Source organism: Dasypus novemcinctus, chromosome 4, assembly GCF_030445035.2.
Source record: "Dasypus novemcinctus isolate mDasNov1 chromosome 4, mDasNov1.1.hap2, whole genome shotgun sequence".
Classification (NCBI taxonomy): domain Eukaryota; kingdom Metazoa; phylum Chordata; class Mammalia; order Cingulata; family Dasypodidae; genus Dasypus; species Dasypus novemcinctus.
Genome location: NC_080676.1, coordinates 89,407,305 through 89,425,842, shown reverse-complemented (window position 1 = coordinate 89,425,842; position 18,538 = coordinate 89,407,305). Strand labels below are relative to the sequence as shown.

Below are 18,538 nucleotides of genomic sequence, written 5' to 3'. Positions count from 1 at the left end.
TTTTGTGGTTTATTTATATTAATATGAAATTTTTCATGTGCTCTATATTCAAAGGAAAAGTCGTATTTCTATACTCTCATGTGCTAAATTAATTTCTAATATAATTTGGATATCCCTAATATAAATTGTTATAAAAGTTAATTTGTCAAAAGGGAACTAAATTTAAAATATAACCCAACAGAAAGTGGTGATCATACAACTAATAAACTGATTTTAGTCCATATTTCACACCAGAGAAATTTGAAATTGCATAATTAAATTGTTCTTTACCTTTAAAATGCGTAGTATACGAAGAAATCGAAGAATTTTTAAAAAGGTCATTGTTTGAATCCAGTCAAACATATAACTAATGACGTGCATCTCAACAAGTATTAAATCTGTGATGCCCACTATTGTAATTGCTAGCTCAAACAGGTTCCAGGTATGCAAAAAATAATCTTTTCTCATTGCTCCTAGCTGTTGATTTAGAAAGAAATTACATGTATTCTGTTTATTTTTGCTTTCACCACATCATTTTCCATAATAGCGGAAATATCACCAGTTAGATTTTTCTCTAATCTATCTTCAGACTCTACTTGTCTGGAATACCATCAGGAAATAAAAATTAAACAGACAAACAAAACAAGTTCATCAGCTTATCCTGTAGTAAAAGAGAGGACCATTCAGAATAATTGATTTTGGATTGAGTATATAGCACAGGTATAGATATAAAGATTTACATAATAATACCAGTATTAAGTAGCTGAAATGGAAAGGCAGACAAACTCAAATAAACACACAGTTTGCCAGGGTCCCTTAGTTTAAAACAAACATCTGAATAGCACAATAGTTCTGAGAATTGTATTTCATTTTACAATAGTATGTGATTGAGATCACATACTCATTATGATAAATCAAGAAAAAGTTAGATTATGGTTTTGATACATTTGGGCAAGATTTTGTAATTAAAGGAGTTCTAAATTTAAAATTTTATTTACTAAAAGGTTATATTTTATTCACTAAATTCACTTGTGTAATTTCATTCTGTGATGATACTGAATAAACAGCATCTTTAATATTCGATAATCCAAGCAAAAGTATATATTTTGTTAGAATTACCTTGTCAGTCTTGCACAAACTCTTTCTGCATTTCAGCAAATATATTTGTATGTAGATCTAATGTGAGGCTTCATTAACACATGCATGTTCAAAGTACAATTCAGAAGCTATGTGTATTTCACTTCATAAACATATTTTACAGTAGAGCCCTCTTTTAGAATTTTTAAAAAAGCAGGTCAAGTAGTAGGAAAGTCTTTTTATTCAGATAACTGTAAGGTGAAAAATTGTTTCTGCTTTTTTTCTGTTTATTACTTGTTTATTTTGTTTTTCTCCCCCATACATCTAAAGAGTGTGAAGGAGGATGACTCAAAGTATTCGTTGTGAGAACATTCTTTTAGAATGCTTGAAAAGGATAATATTTTAGAAGGAACCCAAAAAGAAGTGGGAAAATCAAAGCACTTTCCAATCTCCTAGCACTGGGCATAATACCAGTTCAGAATATATAATTCCCTATCCTTGTGTTATCTACATAAACTTTAAGGCTTTAATATGGTAACAATCTGAATTTTGGAAACAGGCATTTCAGTGCCAAGAATCCATAGCTGAGAAAGTTTTTCTGATAATTCTATGCAGGGTAAACTGAACCCCAGCTAAAGAAATAGTTGAGGTAGGTTTCTAGTTGAATATGAAATTTCTAAGACAATATGAATATTATGGAAGGAGTTGATTTTATAAGTTAAAGTGAAATATAAGTGAAAGTTTTAAATCCCATATGTATACCCCATGTTTTCTCTCATTTTATTTTGCTGTTGATTCACCTAACAATTTGTCTCCTGAGTTTATAATACTGGAACAAGTAATTTCTAAATATTCTGGAATTGTGACATACTTTGATGGTTAATATAATAACATCTTTCTTTCTTCTTAAAAATGATTTTTGAGTTTAGACAAGTTAAAATATACACTCAAACTAGTAAATGACTTTATTAATTTGAAATGAAAATTGTTAAAATATTGAAGCATCTATTCCAAGGCAGAAAATATTCAAAATACCTACTACTTTATGATAATTCATTCATTCATTCCTTCTTTATTTCAAAAAACATTTATTGAAAACCACCTCTAGCTAAGAGAGTGGGGAAATGTCAAAGATCATTGTGGATTCCAAATTGGGTTTCCAGTGGAATTCTGAAGGAGGAAGATGTTTAGTGAAGGTAAATTTGCTTTGTCCACTTTGTTTGGGATGCTTGCACAGTGTTCATTGGAGAGATCCACTCAGTTGTTATCTAGATGGTCTGAGGCTCTGGATAAAATTTGAGCTGGAGACATGAATCTAGGCATCATTAGATTATTAATGGTAGTTGATGTCATGGAAGTAGATGAGAAAGCATGGCCCAAGAGGTCCTTTATTACTATGTCTCCTGCCTCATTTACATACTATCCATATGAATTTAGCATCTCACCAATCCCCACTCCCAACTAACCCTTCCTTAAGTTCTAGTCATTGGGAATGTTGTTTCTTGCATGTCATATTGTTGTCTCCAAGCTTTCCCTTGTGCTGTTGTCTCGAATGCCATATACTCATTCTTTTCTTGGATTCTTATTCATCATTCAAAATTTAACTCAAATATCACCTTCCCTGGAAAACTTTTCTTCTCTGACCCTACTATTCTGGGAAAAAAACCCCTTCTGTTTGTTCCTAGAGTACCCTGTACATATCTCTATTATAATACTTAAGATGATGATTTATAATTTTGATTATTTTCTTTTCTTAGCAGCCTGATTCCCCTACCCCCACCTCATTCTGATGCTAAGAAAGTGCAGGATATACACATATTCTTGATCCAGGAAGAGCATATGTTCTTTTTTAAATTAAGAACTTGCCATACTTGTTCACAAGCAGACTCTTGAATATTTAGTGATAGAGAGCCATTTCCTTTGAACTTACTTATATTTGGCCAGGCTGAAAAAAAGAAACTCATTGTGTGACTCTGGAAAGCAGGTAGAGGATCTTGGTCTTGCAACCCCTTTCCAAGTCACCATTTAATCCTCAGTAGATGTCTCATTTCCTTCTCACTAAAACAAGATATTGGTTGGGTTATTCCCTTAGGAACTTGGAAGGAATTCATATAAAGAATATAACTTTATGCAGATGCCCAGTATTCAGATATAGGAAGGAGTTATCTGGAGGTCACTAGAATATCGAGAAAATGCATGCGATAAAAGGACTGTGTAAGTTTCAAAAGAAGGAATGTTTGTTGAATGCAAAGTTGTCAGATAATGTTTAGGAGCTCAGTCAAGCCTATCCTCTGACCCACGTGGTCAATTTCTCGAATAGGATGAGGAGTGTTTTAGGAAAATATTGAAAATACAAAGAAGGAGATTTTAAGACAGACATGTATTGGAAAGAACGGGACTTTGAGGGCTCAGATCCCAACTCTACTATTTATTAGCTATGTGACTTGTTAGACAAGTTACACAAGATATCAGAGATTTGAGTCCCTCATCTGTAAAGTGCATGGTATAATATTTACCTTACAGGATTACTTTAAAGATTTGAAATGCTGTAACCCAAATGACTGATACATGATTAGCAATCATTTGTCATTATTGTTATTAACATAATGATTTAAAAATGTATAGTAGAAAAAAGCAGAAGCAATTTTTCAATGTACAGTTACCTGAATAAAAAGCCTTTACTAAATAGAAAGGAGAATATATGAAATGATAAGTGAATGCAAGGTTACCATTTGGGCAGTAAGGATGAATCTTGAGTCAACTAGTAGGGAGAGACAAGAATGGGATTATCCAGTTGGGAGGACCTCTTTGCTAGGCAGTGTGGTAATATGTCTGTAGCCTAGTTCTTGTGTCTTATGTGGGGCTGATTGTATTAAGCCCACCCTTGGCAAAGAACAAGGAATATTGGAGCTAGAGACACCTAGATCATTTAGGTCCACCTGCCATTTTATAGAAGAAATAATTGAAGTTTGGAAATGTTGAGTAACTTGGTCAACAATTTACAGATTGTCAGAGAAAACCAGAACTACAACCAATGTCTTTTGAATCTGAGCTCCGTGCTCTTTGCACTGTATGTGTGTTAAGTGATTTTAGGGGACTCTGCACCTTTACCCTCACCCTCTTACTAATTCTAACCCTAATTTCTTTATTTCCTCCTACTTCTTTCTAACTAACTTTGAATTTATATGCAAATGCTATGATTTTATTTGAATTTATTTGTTTCCCCATAGCATGGCTCTGCAGTAGCATTTTAATTTCCCAGCAAAGATATGAAATTTATTTATTTTGTCTAAATATCATATATAATCCCTATTATTTAAATTTTCTGACTAAACTATTTTATATTTCAACTTGTTGGTCCATATGATACAATACTATCATCAGTTCGTAGTCATATATTTCCATTATTTAAAAAGTTACCTTTTTATTGCGGTTAAAAATCAAATTATGAAATCCTTTCCAAATATAAAATGTCTATTGGCCTATATATATATATATATTTTTTTTTATTTATATAAGTATATTAAAAACTTTTTTTTGTAGGTCTGTCAGGTCACTTTAGTGCGATAAAGTGAACAGCAATAACACTATTTGACAATTATAAGGGATAAATCTGACTGAAAAATTAAGTAATAATTCTTGGCCCAAAAGAGACACAAATTTTTATGAGTATTAGTATTTTTCATTTTCTTGGTTTTTGTATTTTAGACTTACAGAGCTTTTCTTACCAAACACCCTATTGCTAATATGAATATTGCTAATAGGAACACTGTTAATATGTTTGTAACTTACTCTGTACCTCTTTGACACATACCATTTTTAAAATTTATTTTTGCAAATACAAAATCAGTGCTTAAAGCATGCATATTTTCTATTGATTCATTCTAAATTAATATGAGCAATTGAAATTTATTTGTTTTGAGAGGTTAGGGAGAAATTTTCTGTAGTATTAAAAAAATAATGTGAGGAAATCTCTCAGACCTATCACATTCTCACGTGCAAAAAATATTTCATTACCTTAATTATGGCTTCCAGAATATAAAGTAGTAGAAAAAAGTAGTTAGCATGTCTTAATTCATGTGCATACATATCATTTATCCGGGGTATCCAAGAAAGTATAATAGGAAACATATTCATTGTTACCACAAGGTATCCAATATATTCAAATTCATCAGTAAATACTATTTTATGGCATAGACGAAAACAGCAATATCTGTCAAAAAAAGTTTGATCTGATAAAAGAATCACATCAAATTATTTTCATTATATACTCAGTTATATTCTAAAAATCAATAGCTATGGAGACTTACTTTATTCTGGGAAGCAGTCAACACTCGCCAACAATTTCTGACATGCTGCTTCAGATTTTGTCCTTCTAATTTTTTCCTCTGCTAAACACCTTAAGGTTAGTTTGCCCTCTTTCCATCTCTCCCTCCTTATTTCTCATCAATTTCTTTTTTTTTTTTTAAGATTTATTTATTTATTTCTCTCCCCTTTCCCCCCTACCCCGGTTGTCCGTTCTCTGTGTCCATTTGCTGTGTCTTCTTTCTTTGTCCACTTCTGTTGTTGTCAGCGGCATGGGAATCTGTGTTTCCTTTTGTTGTGTCATCTTGTTGTGTCAGCTCTCCGTGTGTGCGGTGCCATTCCTGGGCAGGCTGCACTCTCCTTCGCGCTGGGCGGCTCTCCTTACGGGTGTGCTCCTTGCGCGTGGGGCTCGCCTACGCGGGGGACACCCCTGCACGGCAGGGCACTCCTTGTGAGCATCAGCACTGCACATGGGCCAGCTCCACACGGGTCAAGGGGGCCTGGGGTTTGAACCGCGGACCTCCCATGTGGTAGATGGACGCCCTAACCACTGGGCCAAGTCCGCGGCCATCAATTTATTTTTATTTTACTTTTAATAGAAGACTTTTGGGCATAAGACAGTAATAATTGAAACTAGAAATATTTAAAAATAAGAGACAAGGAATCTCTCCAAACTTCCAATAAATAATTCCACTTCTCAGAGATAGCTACTATTAACAACCTGAATAGCCTTCTAATATTTTAAAATTTATATAATCCTTATCTATAAACACAAAAGGAAATGCATCATACATATTGTTCTGTAACCTGTTTTTTTTCACTTCACAGTGTATTATGATCTTCTTCCCTTGCTGAAGCATAACAACTGGAACAAAGCCCAGGATGTATGGTAATAGAATAGTATTGTTACAAATTTTGTTTTACAAATTTTAAATTAATGTATATATTTGAAAAACAGTTTCCATATGAAGTGTGCTAGAGAGTGGAATTTTGGATGTGGGAGGAGTGATATACTTTATATATTATTCAATGAATTATTATTAAAACTGAAAGTAATTGGTTAATCAATTACTTATAGAAGATTTGGTAAATACTGGGTCACTTCCCATTTTCAGGGGTAGATTTGTTTTCTATATGGACTGATTATGGAAAGAGAAACATATGATCATGTAGTCACATTGCCTGGACCCTCCAAGGCCTGGAACAGTGCCTGTATGAGGGAGGAGGCACGGAGTTCAAACCTTGTTAGCTTCATGGTGACACTGCCTCTGCCATTCTCAGTCCTGTCTCCAGTCTGTTTTTCTTGATCTCTTCCAGGAACAGTACCACAATACCTTTGCTATGGCAAAGCACTGCAATTGAGGCTACCACTTGATTAAGTTTTTGGTTAACTATAATCTGCTCTTTTATGCCAGATAGGTGAATTGAAGGGGATAGAATGGGGAACACCCATAATTCCTTTAAATCATTAATGTTGATGATAATTCCTGCAATTCCTCCTGAATGGTATATTGCTTCTTATCTACTTCTTGTCTAGAGGTTCCCCTTGTCCACTTGGCTCTTTCTAACATGATAGTACTTTTTCTTGTAGGTCAGAGAATCAACCTGAGTGTTCAACTGGATAACAAATATATTTATCCTAATAATACATTCAGAGGCAGGGGAATAAAAACCATGAAGTGGATCTACTAGACTCTATGAGAAAGATTGGTTCAGAAACTGAATAAATTGTTCATCTTTCTAAAAGCCTCACTCTAATTTGAGGACCATAATAACATTTCAGGTCTTTGGTATCGACATTGCCTAATACCATATCCAAAAGTCCTGAAAAATCTGGTATTCTTTTTTCTCCATACATAGTTAACTGATAAAATGGCTGAATACCCACTTGAAAAAATATTGAAGAAGTGTTTATCACATATACTTGTGGTGTTGTTGCAGGTCCTTTCTCAAGAGCTCTGGTCCTAAAAACTGATTTAGATATAGAAAGTGGTGAAGGATTATAGTTTTCCTTTTCAATGGCTGATCTCATCACTTCCTCTCTTTTTCTCTCTCTTGACAAGTCAAGTAGCACCCCAGTTAAATGTTCATCTACAGTACCTTTTGAAATACCATTATTTGTTAGGTACCACCATAAATTTCTGTAAATCAAGGCACTCTGCTTGTCACTCCAGGTTTATTGCCCATGAAAGAAATTATTTCCACCTTGCTTCTAACAATTAAGTGCTTCCATGGGGTTTCTTCCTTTTCTGAATCCCATCAACCCTTTTGATCCTAGAAAGACCAATTCCATGGCAGCCTCTCCTACTGTCACAATGGCCTGCAGAGGGCAACCATCATTGATCTTATCTGAGAGCTTCACTATTGCTTTAATGAAGAGAATGTCCTCTGGGTCTTCACAGGGAACAAGGTCATGTGATTGTGTCTTACATAATAAATCTAGCCAGACATTTCCTTTTTATCATCTACTGTAGGTCATTTACTGTAGGTCACTGGCATGATCAAGCTTCCAAGAACCACTGTAGGAATATAAAAGTATCAGCAACAAGTGTCCTTTACAGGATGTTTGTGAGACCAGAGTGCTCATGAGAATGAGGGTGTTCAAGATTCTTGGATTTGTCCAACCAAATTTTACCATTTCGGTTCTCAGAGTTCTGGTTATTTTTCTAAAAGTTCCCTGACATTAACATTAAAACACTTCAAGGCTGTGCATTTATTCTTCTTTGTATAGCTCAAGCTGCATTCCAAAAGATTAACTATGCTGTGTTAATTTTATTATTCAGTTCTGAGTAACTGAAGTTGAATTTTTAATTTCAATAATTATATATATACATATTTCCACTTTTCTAATTTGGTTTAAAGTTTGCCTTGTTCTTTGGACTTGTTCATGTTTGTGATCATCTTTTATTAATTTAAACATTTCAATTTTTTTAAATAAAAAATTTTGATGTAATTCATACATAAACATCTAGAAACAATAAATGCATAGTAAAATTTGTGAATTTACAAACAAACATGCATATCATCATACAAAGCCCTCACATTGAATAATTCTAGCAGCTGAAGTCATTGGGCTCTAACTCTGTTGTTACTTCTACTGACTGTTTTTCATGGTTATTTGTTTGATTGTGTGTTTGTTCATGTTTGATACTGACTTCATCTATTGGCTGAAGAACTCAATCTTGAATGGAATGCTATTCAGGACTTAGCAACAAATGCCAGCATAGCTGCTTCCCCAGTGCCAGTCCCTGAGCTAAGTGTTTCTATACACGGTTTAGTAATTTTTATGACAATTCCATGAGGTAGGCAGAGGCTAACCCAATTAACACATTTTAATACTTACTATGCATTGCTCAATTTGCCAGATGTTTTACATGTATCAGCTAATTTTTACAGTATAATATTGATATTAACATACTAATTTTTCAAATGAGGAAACTGAAGCCTAAAGAGTTCTTTCAGCTAATGAAAGATGGAGCCTGGGATTCTAAATCAAGTCATTTGTACTCCTACTCACTTTAATTAAGATAAATGATATTTATAATATAGTCTAAAGGATACATTGATTATCAATGATCATTTTTCTAATATTTCTCTTTAAAGTTACATCAGCAAAATGAATTACTTAGAAAGTTGTGGCTTAAGTCATTCTAGAAGGTTTTTAAAGAATTAAAATACAAAAATATGCTTTTGCTATTTGAGTGTAATAGACTAAAGATTTTCTGATTCTCCTATTGAGAAGAGGGGTTTGTATACCCTCCTCTTAAATCTAAGAAAGTTCTCTGACTACCTTGACCAACAAATTACAGTAAAAATGATGCTGAGCTGTTTTGAGGCCACAATATTAAGAGAATGGCAGCCTTCATTTCTTGTTTATTTGAACAAAAAACTCTTGAAGACAACCACCATATTCTAAGAAAACTCAAGTAGCCCTGGGCAAAGGCCTACGTAAAGAACTGAGGCACTATCCAATTGCCTTTGTTGTGTTCCCACCTGACAGCCAGTGTGACAGTTTGAATTTTGTGAATCCCAGAAAAGATCATATCGTTAAAAGTAAACCATTTCTGTGGGTGTGAGACCTGTTGATGGCATTAAACTCATTAAAAGACCTTTGATTAGATCACTTGATTAGATCACTTTAGGGCTTTGATTGGACTATGTCAGGCATGACCTAGATTGGGTCTTCATTCCCTTGCTGGGTCTTATACAAGCTAAGAACACATAGAAAAAAGAGAACTGCTGCCATCTTTATCCTGCCATGTGAGAGAGAGGGCTCCAAGTTCACCTATAGCTGAAGAAAGACAGAGAAGCCCTGAGAGGCTCAAGGAGATGAGGTCTAGAGAGAGATGTCTGATCTCAGCTGAGCTCCAGGAGACAGTAGAGAGACACCAGCAAAACAGCCATCTTGCTTCACCACATGGTAGAACTCTAGTAGCCAACCTTTGGTGAGAAAGTATCTCTGATGATGCCTTGATTTAGACACTTTCACAGCCTCAGAACTGTAAGCTTTTACCCTAAAAAAATTCCTATTGTAAAAGCCAAACCATTTCTGGTATATTGCATTAGCAGCCCTGTAGCAAACTATTGTAGCCACTAATATCTTGATTTTCATGTGAGATTGCTTCTTGGAAGCTCATCTTCCAGTTCCAGGTGAGTCATCCCTGCTGATGCTGCATGGAGCTGAGAAATCCTGCTTCCATTAAGTCCTAGCTACATTGCAAGATTTGTGAGCAAACTAAATGATTGTTATTGTTCTAAGGCACTAAATTTCAGAGTTATTTGTTATGCAGGAATAGAGAGCTAGATATTGAAAAATAAATTGATTAAAATGTAATCACAGAAAGAATGTTTCTGAATCATCTGCAAAACTGTCATTAGAAACATTGTCCTTGCATTATTCAATCTATTTTAATGATAATCTACTTTATGATTTCCTCACTATTTCTTGAATAATTTATGATGGTTAACGCACCATGAAGATATAACAATTATGAACATAAACACCTAACAACAGAGCTCCAAAATATATGAATCAAGATATGCTACTAGATTAATTTTAAAAAAAACAAAACATGGTCTGTATAACACAAACATAATTATACAATTATAATACAATTATAAAAATATTCTTTCATGAATTGTAACAAATGTACCACACTAATGCAAGGTGTTAATAATAGGGTGGTATATAGGAACTCTATATTTTATGCATGATTTTTTTCTGTAAACCTATAGCTTCGCTAATAAAAAATTAAGAAAAAGAAATGACAGAATTAAAAGGAAGAGACAGACAGTGCTACAATAATAGTTGGAGACTTCAATATCCCACTTTAGTAATTGATAGAAAAAGTAGAAAGTAGATCAATAATGAAACGGAGAATTTGAACAGGAGGATATATTTTCTTCTCCAAGTGCATAAAGAACATTGTCTAGGATAGGCCAAATATTATACCACAAAACAAATTTCAATAAATTTAAAACTTGAAATCCTACAAAGTATCTTCTCTGACAAAAATGGAATGATTCTAGCAATCAGTAATGGAAGGAAAACTGGAAAATTCACAAATATGTGGAAATTCAATAACATACTATTAATAAACCAACAGGTGAAAGGAGAAATTACCTGAGAAATATGAATATTATTAAAAAATGAATGAAAATGAAATACAACATTGCAAAGCCTATGGGATGCAGCAAAACCAGGACACAGAGGGAAATTTATAATTTAAATGCTTTCATTAATAAAAAAGAAGATGTCAAATCAATAAACTAGCTTTAAAGAAGAGTAAATTAAACCAAAAGCTAACAAAAGGAAGGTGTAATAGTTTTCTAGAGTTGCCATTATGAAGTAAGTACTCCAAACTGGGTGGCTTAAAACATTTATTCTCTCACTGTTCCGGGGACTAAAAGTTCAAAATCAATGTGTTACCAGGACCATACTCACTCTTAAGTCTCTAGGAAGAATCTGTTCAATGCCTGTATCTCCTGGCTTCTGGTAGCCCCAGGCTTTCTTTGTTGGTTTATGTCAGAACAACTCCAGTCTCTGCCTCTGTATTCATATGCCCATCTTCTCTTCCAACTTGTTCTGTTCTCTTCTTATAAGGAGACCCACCATACTGCATTAGGACTCTGCCTTACTCTAGTATGACCTCATTGTAACTAATTCCACTGCCAGGACCCCATTTCAAGGTATGGCCACATTCTGAGGTACTGGGTATTAAGATTTCAGCATATTTTTTTGGAGGACACAATTCAACCCATAACAGAAGGAAACAATTAAAATTAGAACAAAGGAATGAAATAGAGAATAGGAAAACAATATAGAGAATCAAGGACACTGAAATTTGGTTCTTTGAAAAGATCAGCCAAAAAAAAAAAAAAAAAAAGAGAGAGAGAGAGAATACTCAACTTAATAAAATCAGAAATGAAGATGGGGAAATTACTATACACATTATAGAAAGAAAAGGGATTATAGTAGAATAATATGAACAACTATATGCCAGCAAATTAGATAAACTAGATTAATGGACAATTCCTATTAACACACACCACCCAGACTGACACAAGGAGAATAGAAACTTTGAACAGAACTGTAACAAAGAGGTTGAATCAGTAATCAAAAACCTTCCAACAAAGAAAAACCCAGACCAGATAGTTTCGCTGGTGATTTTGGCCAAACAGTTAAGGAAGAATTATTCAAAAAACTAGAAGAGGGGGGATATTTCCTAAATTATTCCATGAAAAATAGTACTACTACCCACAGTGATCTACAGATTCAAAGCAAGCCCTATCAAAATCTAAATGTGTATGAAATTGCAAGAAATCTCAAGTAGCCCAAACAATGTTGAACATGAACAAATCTGAAACAATCACACTTAACAATTTTAAATCTGACTACAAACTACAGTAATCAAAACATTGTGGGACTGGCATAAGGGTAGATATATAGATCAATTGAATAGAATTGAGAGTCCAGGAATAAACCCATACATTCATGGTCAACTGATTTGCAGAAAGGCAATCAAGACCATTTAATGAGAGAAAGAATAGTTTCTTCAGCAAATGGTGCTGGGGCAACTGGCTACCCCCATGCAAAGAATGAAGTTGGCCCCCTTCCATTGGGGATTAGTTGGGGATTGAACCGTGTACTCCGCAAAAGACATGTTTAAACCTTAATCTGCATTCCTGTGGGTGTGAACCCATTTGTCTACTTTAAGGTGAGTTACCATGTGGATTCATTTGTAAAGAGGCCCTTGGAATATCCTATTTACATAAGGCCAAACTGAATCAGGATGACATCAATCCAAATTACTAGAAGCCTCATAAGCAGAGGAAATTTGGGTGCAATCAGAGAAAGTCCACAGGAGGACACCATTTGATTGAGGCAGAGATGAAAGCAAAGAGCCTCAATGATTGCAGCAAGCCAGCATCAAAAAGCTACAGATTTGGAGGAGAAAGCATATCTTGTTGAGATTTTGATTTCGAACTTATAGGCTTCAAAAACCAAGACAATAATTTCTTATTGTTTAAACTGACCCATTGGATGGTGTTTTTCATTGCTGTTCTGGCAAACTAAGACACCTACCACACACCACATATAAAATGTAACTCAAAATGTATTCACCAAATGCAATGAATGTACCACAATGGTGAAAGTGGTTGTTGATGTGGGGGGTGGGTGGGTGGGGGTACATGTGAACCTCATATTTTTTAATGTAACATTTTTTGTGATCTATGTATCTTTTAAAAAAAAGATAATTAAACTTAACCCATTCCTATGGTGGTGAGCCCATGTTAAAAAAAACACAAAAAACATAGCTCATAATAGATAAAGTACAACATGTAAATGCTAAATTAAAATACTCTTATATGAAAATGTTGGAGTAAATCATCATGGATGGATTCTTAAGAATGACACCAAAGGTACAAGGAGCAAAAGAAAAAACAGATAAATTTGGCTTCATCAAATTGATGATTTATATTTATCAAGGACATATCAAGAATGTGAAAAGACAATAATGGAAGAAATTTACTGTAAACCATATATATGTATACGGAATAAATAAATAATTCTTGTTATTAAGCAACAAAAAGACATACAATCCAATTGAAAAATGGGCAAAAAATTGAATAGACATTTCTCTAAAAGTGGCCAATAAGCACATGAAAAGATGCTTAACATCATTTGTAATCAAGGAACTGCAAATCAAAACCACAATGAGATATCACTTCATACTCACTAGGATGGCTAGAATAAAAAATCAGTTAATAACAAATGTTGCTGAAGATGTGGAGAAATTGTAACCCTCATACATTGATAGGGAAAATGTAAAATGATGTAGCACTGTGGAAAACAGTTTGGCAGTTCCTCAAAAAGTTAAACATAGAATTACCATATGACTTAGCAGCACCTCTCCTAGGTATATGCCAAAAAAATAAAAGCAGGTATTAAGATAAATAATTGTACACTAATATTCATAAGAGCACTATTCACAATAGTGAAAAGGTGGAAACATCCCAATAGCCCGTGAATGGATGAATAGATAAACAAATGTTATATATCCATACAATGGTATATTATTCAGCCCTAAAAAGGAATGAAGTACTGATATATGCTACAACATGGATGAACCTTGAAAATACACTAAATGAAAGAAGACCAAAAAAAAAGGCCACATATTGTATGATTCCATTTATATTAAACATCCAGAATAAGTACATCCATAGAGACAGAAAACAAACTAGTGAAAGCCAGGCCTCTGGGGAGGAGGGAATGTGGAGTCACTCCTTACTGGGTATAGGGTTTCCATTTGGGATAATACAAAATTCTGGAACTAGATAGAGATGATGTTTGTACAACATTGTAAATATACTTGATTCCACAGAATTGTACACTTTAGAATGGTTAATGATTTATTTTTACCTAAAAAATGTTATTATACATGCCTTTTTCCTTAAGTTAATTTTTACATGTATAATAGTAATTTAGTTGTAAATAGTTTTCAAATTATCCAAAGTAATTAAAAAGAAGATAAACAGGAATTTAATATGAATGTAATATCCTTTTTCATTCATTTAAAATCACTTACCTTGAGGGGACCCCTTTTTCCTTTTTAGTATTGTATACCCAATTAAGCAGTATTTTTCTCATAAAGGTAAGTGATTTTTGACTTTCAGAGTAGTTCTTTATTGTCTCATGACTCATATGCCTGAAAAAAAAAGTATGATAAAACATGTTTTATAGCATTTGAGATAGGTTCAATGTGGTATTGTTAGAAAACAGGAAGACCATTTTGCCAGGGTTGACTGGGAATGATAAACTTTTATAGCCATAGATCTAAGTCATGAAGTTATGGATTGAAGAGAGACATACTCATAAAGTTAGGTTTTAGGTATTATTCATTAAACAGAGAGTATAAAAAGAGACACATGTTTTAAAAAATGAGTTTAAGATTCAGGCAGAGAAAGAATACCATGATTCATATATTTTGGATTCAGATCCCCTTTGGATCTAAACCCTCTCTCAATTAGGATTGGGGTATGAACGATGAACTAGAGTAGATTTACAGTTATTCTACTATATACTTATTGTTATTCTAGCAAGGAAGGACTTTTTATCATTGATGTGGAGGCAGTGGCCACTGGGGGTTCTGCGAGCAGGGAGGGCAAAAATAGGTATAATATGGGGCATTTTCAGCATTTTTGGGACATTGGAATTGTCCTGAATGATGTTGCAATGGCAGATACGAGCCATTATATATCTTGTCATAACTTAAAAAATTGTGTGGGAGAGAGTTTAAACTACATTGTAAACTATAATCCACACTTAGTGGCAATGCTCCAATATGTGTTCATCAGTTGTAACAAATGTACACACTAATGAAGGATGTTGTTAATGTTGGGAAAGTATGGAAGGGGTAGGGAGTGGGGCATATGGGAATCCACTACATTTTTAATGTAACATTTATGTAATCTAAGTATCTTTAAAAAAATTAAAATAAAAAATAAAAATAAATAAATGCAATGGAAGTCTTCTCTTGACAATATACTTACTCTCCCTTCTTCTCACCAAAGCTTCCTGCTGCACCTACCAACACCTGGACTGCACTCTGACTCAGAGTCTCATTCCTGTATTGCCTCTGGTAGCTTGCCTTAAAAGAAATGTTGAATCAAATCATTATGTGACATGAAAAACAATGACAACTCTTTACTTCCTTTACAGGAAAATGTTCTGTGATAAAGGAGTCACATATCTCTTAAAAGTCTTCTAGCTTTATGAAAAATAAATTCCTTCTCTGGAGTCCAGTCCACGAGATCAGTTCAGATCTGCCTGTTCCAAACTGGTTTGGCAGGAAACTAGGGTGCTGTTAGATATTAATTAGGTTTCAAAAAATACAGGGAGTTCGGTGACCAAGTCTGGAAACTGCTGCAAGCTGTAGTCTCAAGTCACAATAGAATACTAAAGCTTCAGAGAAATCTTACAATAAAGGGTCCTAGTTTACTCCTTTAATTTTTTTTAAAAGATTTAATTTTTATTGATTTTCCCCCCATGTCCCCCCCCTCCCCAGTTGTCTGTTCTCTGTGTCCATTCCGCTGTGTGTTCTTCTGTGACTGCTTCTATCCTTATCAGCGGCACGGGGATTCTGTGTTTCTTTTTGTTGTGTCATCTTGTGTCAGCTCTCCGTGTGTGCAGCGCCATTCTTGGGCAGGCTGCACTCTCCCTGGTGCTGGGCAGCTCTCCTCACGGGGCGCACTCCTTGCGCGTGGGGCTCCCCTATGTGGGGGACACCCCTGCGTGTTATGGCACTCCCCGCGCGCATCAGCACTGCACATGGGCCAGCTCCACATGGGTCAAGGAGGCCTGTGGTTTGAACCGTGGACCTCCCATGTGGTAGGCGGACGCCCTATTTCATTGGGCCAAGTCCACTTCCCTATTCCTTCATTTTTAATTCCATTTCCTCCAATATTTTGAAAATAGAACTCTTCCTCCAGTCTATAATAAGCATTACAGAGACTGCTGCTATTCTGCAAAACACAGTCATTCCTTCATTCAATAAACATTTATTAGGAACTCTGCTTCAGGCACTAGGTTTGATGCTGAGGATACCACTGTGAATGAGAACGATTTTGTCTCTGGCTTCAATGTGCAGAACGCTTTTGGGAATCACTGTATAGACAGACTTCTTATACTAGGATTTATAATATAACCAGAGATTCCTCGGTCCTCTAGAAGTCATTCTCTCTTGGGGAATATTAGAAAGGAATAGCAACTAGATCTGAAGTTTAGAGATCAAAGGTTTTTTGTCAGTAAAGACAGGAATGAAAAAGAGTAGAATTCTTCTCCTTTAATGTCATTAAATACTTATAAAATAAGATTAAAATATCTTTATTATTATTAAAGATAAAAACTGTAGTTTGGGGGAAAATAAGAAAGCAGAAAATATGGGACCCATGAAAGTTAGGCAACACAAAGGTCAAAGATGTCAGATACCAGAACAATTTTAATTCTTAGATGGTCATTCCCCTCAAAATGTAAGCATTTAGAGAATACTTGATTCATGAAAATAACTGCCATTTATTGAGCTCTCTACTCCACTACTTAACTAACTTATTTATATATGTTTTATACAAAGGCAATCATTCTTTGGAACAACTTTGAGGAAGGTATTCTTATGTGTATTTTATAGATGAGGAAGTTGAGGCTCAGAGTTAAATTGTTTCTCTAAGAGCATGTTACAAACCCAGATCTCTCTGAATTTAAAGCCTTTTTCTTCCCCATTATGACATTTGGCCTCTATGGCATCACTCTGTTTTGCCATGCTGTGCTTCCTCTTCCAGTATACAATAACAGACAACATATGGCCTCATTTGAACAAGAGTTGGATAATATTTAAATAAAAGACTTTAAATCTTTGAAAACTATAACAGACCAATTGATATTATTACTGGAAGCAGTGAATATTAGAATTGAACCTGCAGGAACCAAATCAGCAAACCAAGATAAACATGAACACAAGTCTAGACTAGAGATGGACTAAAAAGATATGGGGTGATATGAGTCTCGGGAGAAGAGAGCAAAGAGATTCAACCTACTTTAAAAATAGGATCCTGGTCAAGAGTTAAAAAGTACCACAAAAGCGACAATTAGGGATATAATAGAATAAAACATAAAGACAAAAAATAAAAAATGTATATAAATGGATTATGTTTTGCAGAGAATGTAGAATATTAGAAGTGGAAAGAACCAAAGAGGTCATTCAGTCAGCACAAATTCTCCCTTTTACAGATTGCAAAATAAAGACTAAAAAGAATAAGTCCTAAGTTGCTTATGTTAATAGAAAAAATAAGACTCAAAATTGAGCATCCTGCATTGTGTTTGAGTTGAGAGCTCTTAATACTATATTTTCCTGAAAAAAAGTTAAAAATAGGTAAACATGGTTTCTTAAAATGTTTGAGCTACAAGGAAATAGAAATAATTCTACAAGTTTTCAAGCAGGAAAAGAGGCTCTATTTAATTGCATATGTATTAATTCCATAAATATTATTCCATGGTTTTCATATGCATGTATCATAAGTTATACTTAACTCCCATATTTTTAGGTCCAAAAGTCTTCAGACATGAACTAACCAATTACTCTTTCTACAAAATGAGGCTAGAGGTACTTGCCAAACCATGGGGGTAGATTTTAAAGTATTCTTGAATAGAAATGTTATTGGAAGTAACCAGTGAAAATTATAAAATAATATCAACTTCTTGAAGAAATGAATAAAGCATACATAGAAAAGATTTCTTGATCATAAGAATGACTAATAAGTATAACTGTTAGAACAAATCTGAAATATAAAATACAAAAGTTAGCAATAGAAGAATACAAAGGAAGTTTTAGAACATCATACTAAATTCATCTTTGTATTCTCAGCCACTTAGTGCAAAGCCTACTAAACTACTTCTTTCTTTTTTAAACAAAAGTAGAGGCATACCTTGTTAAATTGCACATCATTTTATTGCACTTCGTAGATGTTGCATTATTTACAAATTGAAGGTTTTTGGAAACCCTGCATTGAGCAAGTCTTCTGGTGCTATTTATCCAACAGCATGTACCCACTTCATGTCTCTGTGTTATATTTTGGTAATTTTTGTGATAGTTCTCACTTTTCATTATTATTATATCTGGTG

General features: G+C 34.2%; 1 protein-coding gene across 2 annotated transcripts in view; it reads right to left on the bottom strand.

Annotated features, from left to right (window-relative positions):
- Nucleotides 1–18,538, bottom strand: part of SLC9C1 (solute carrier family 9 member C1) — a 129,581-nt gene that overhangs the window by 33,624 nt on the left and 77,419 nt on the right. For both annotated transcript variants that reach the window (XM_058296421.1, XM_058296422.1), the window contains exons 14-17: nt 15,415–15,512; nt 14,451–14,570; nt 5,074–5,269; nt 271–456 (exon numbers count right to left, since the gene is read on the bottom strand). In XM_058296421.1, coding sequence (XP_058152404.1) covers nt 271–456; nt 5,074–5,269; nt 14,451–14,570; nt 15,415–15,512 — 600 coding nt within the window. The remainder of the gene's footprint in view (nt 1–270; nt 457–5,073; nt 5,270–14,450; nt 14,571–15,414; nt 15,513–18,538) is intronic.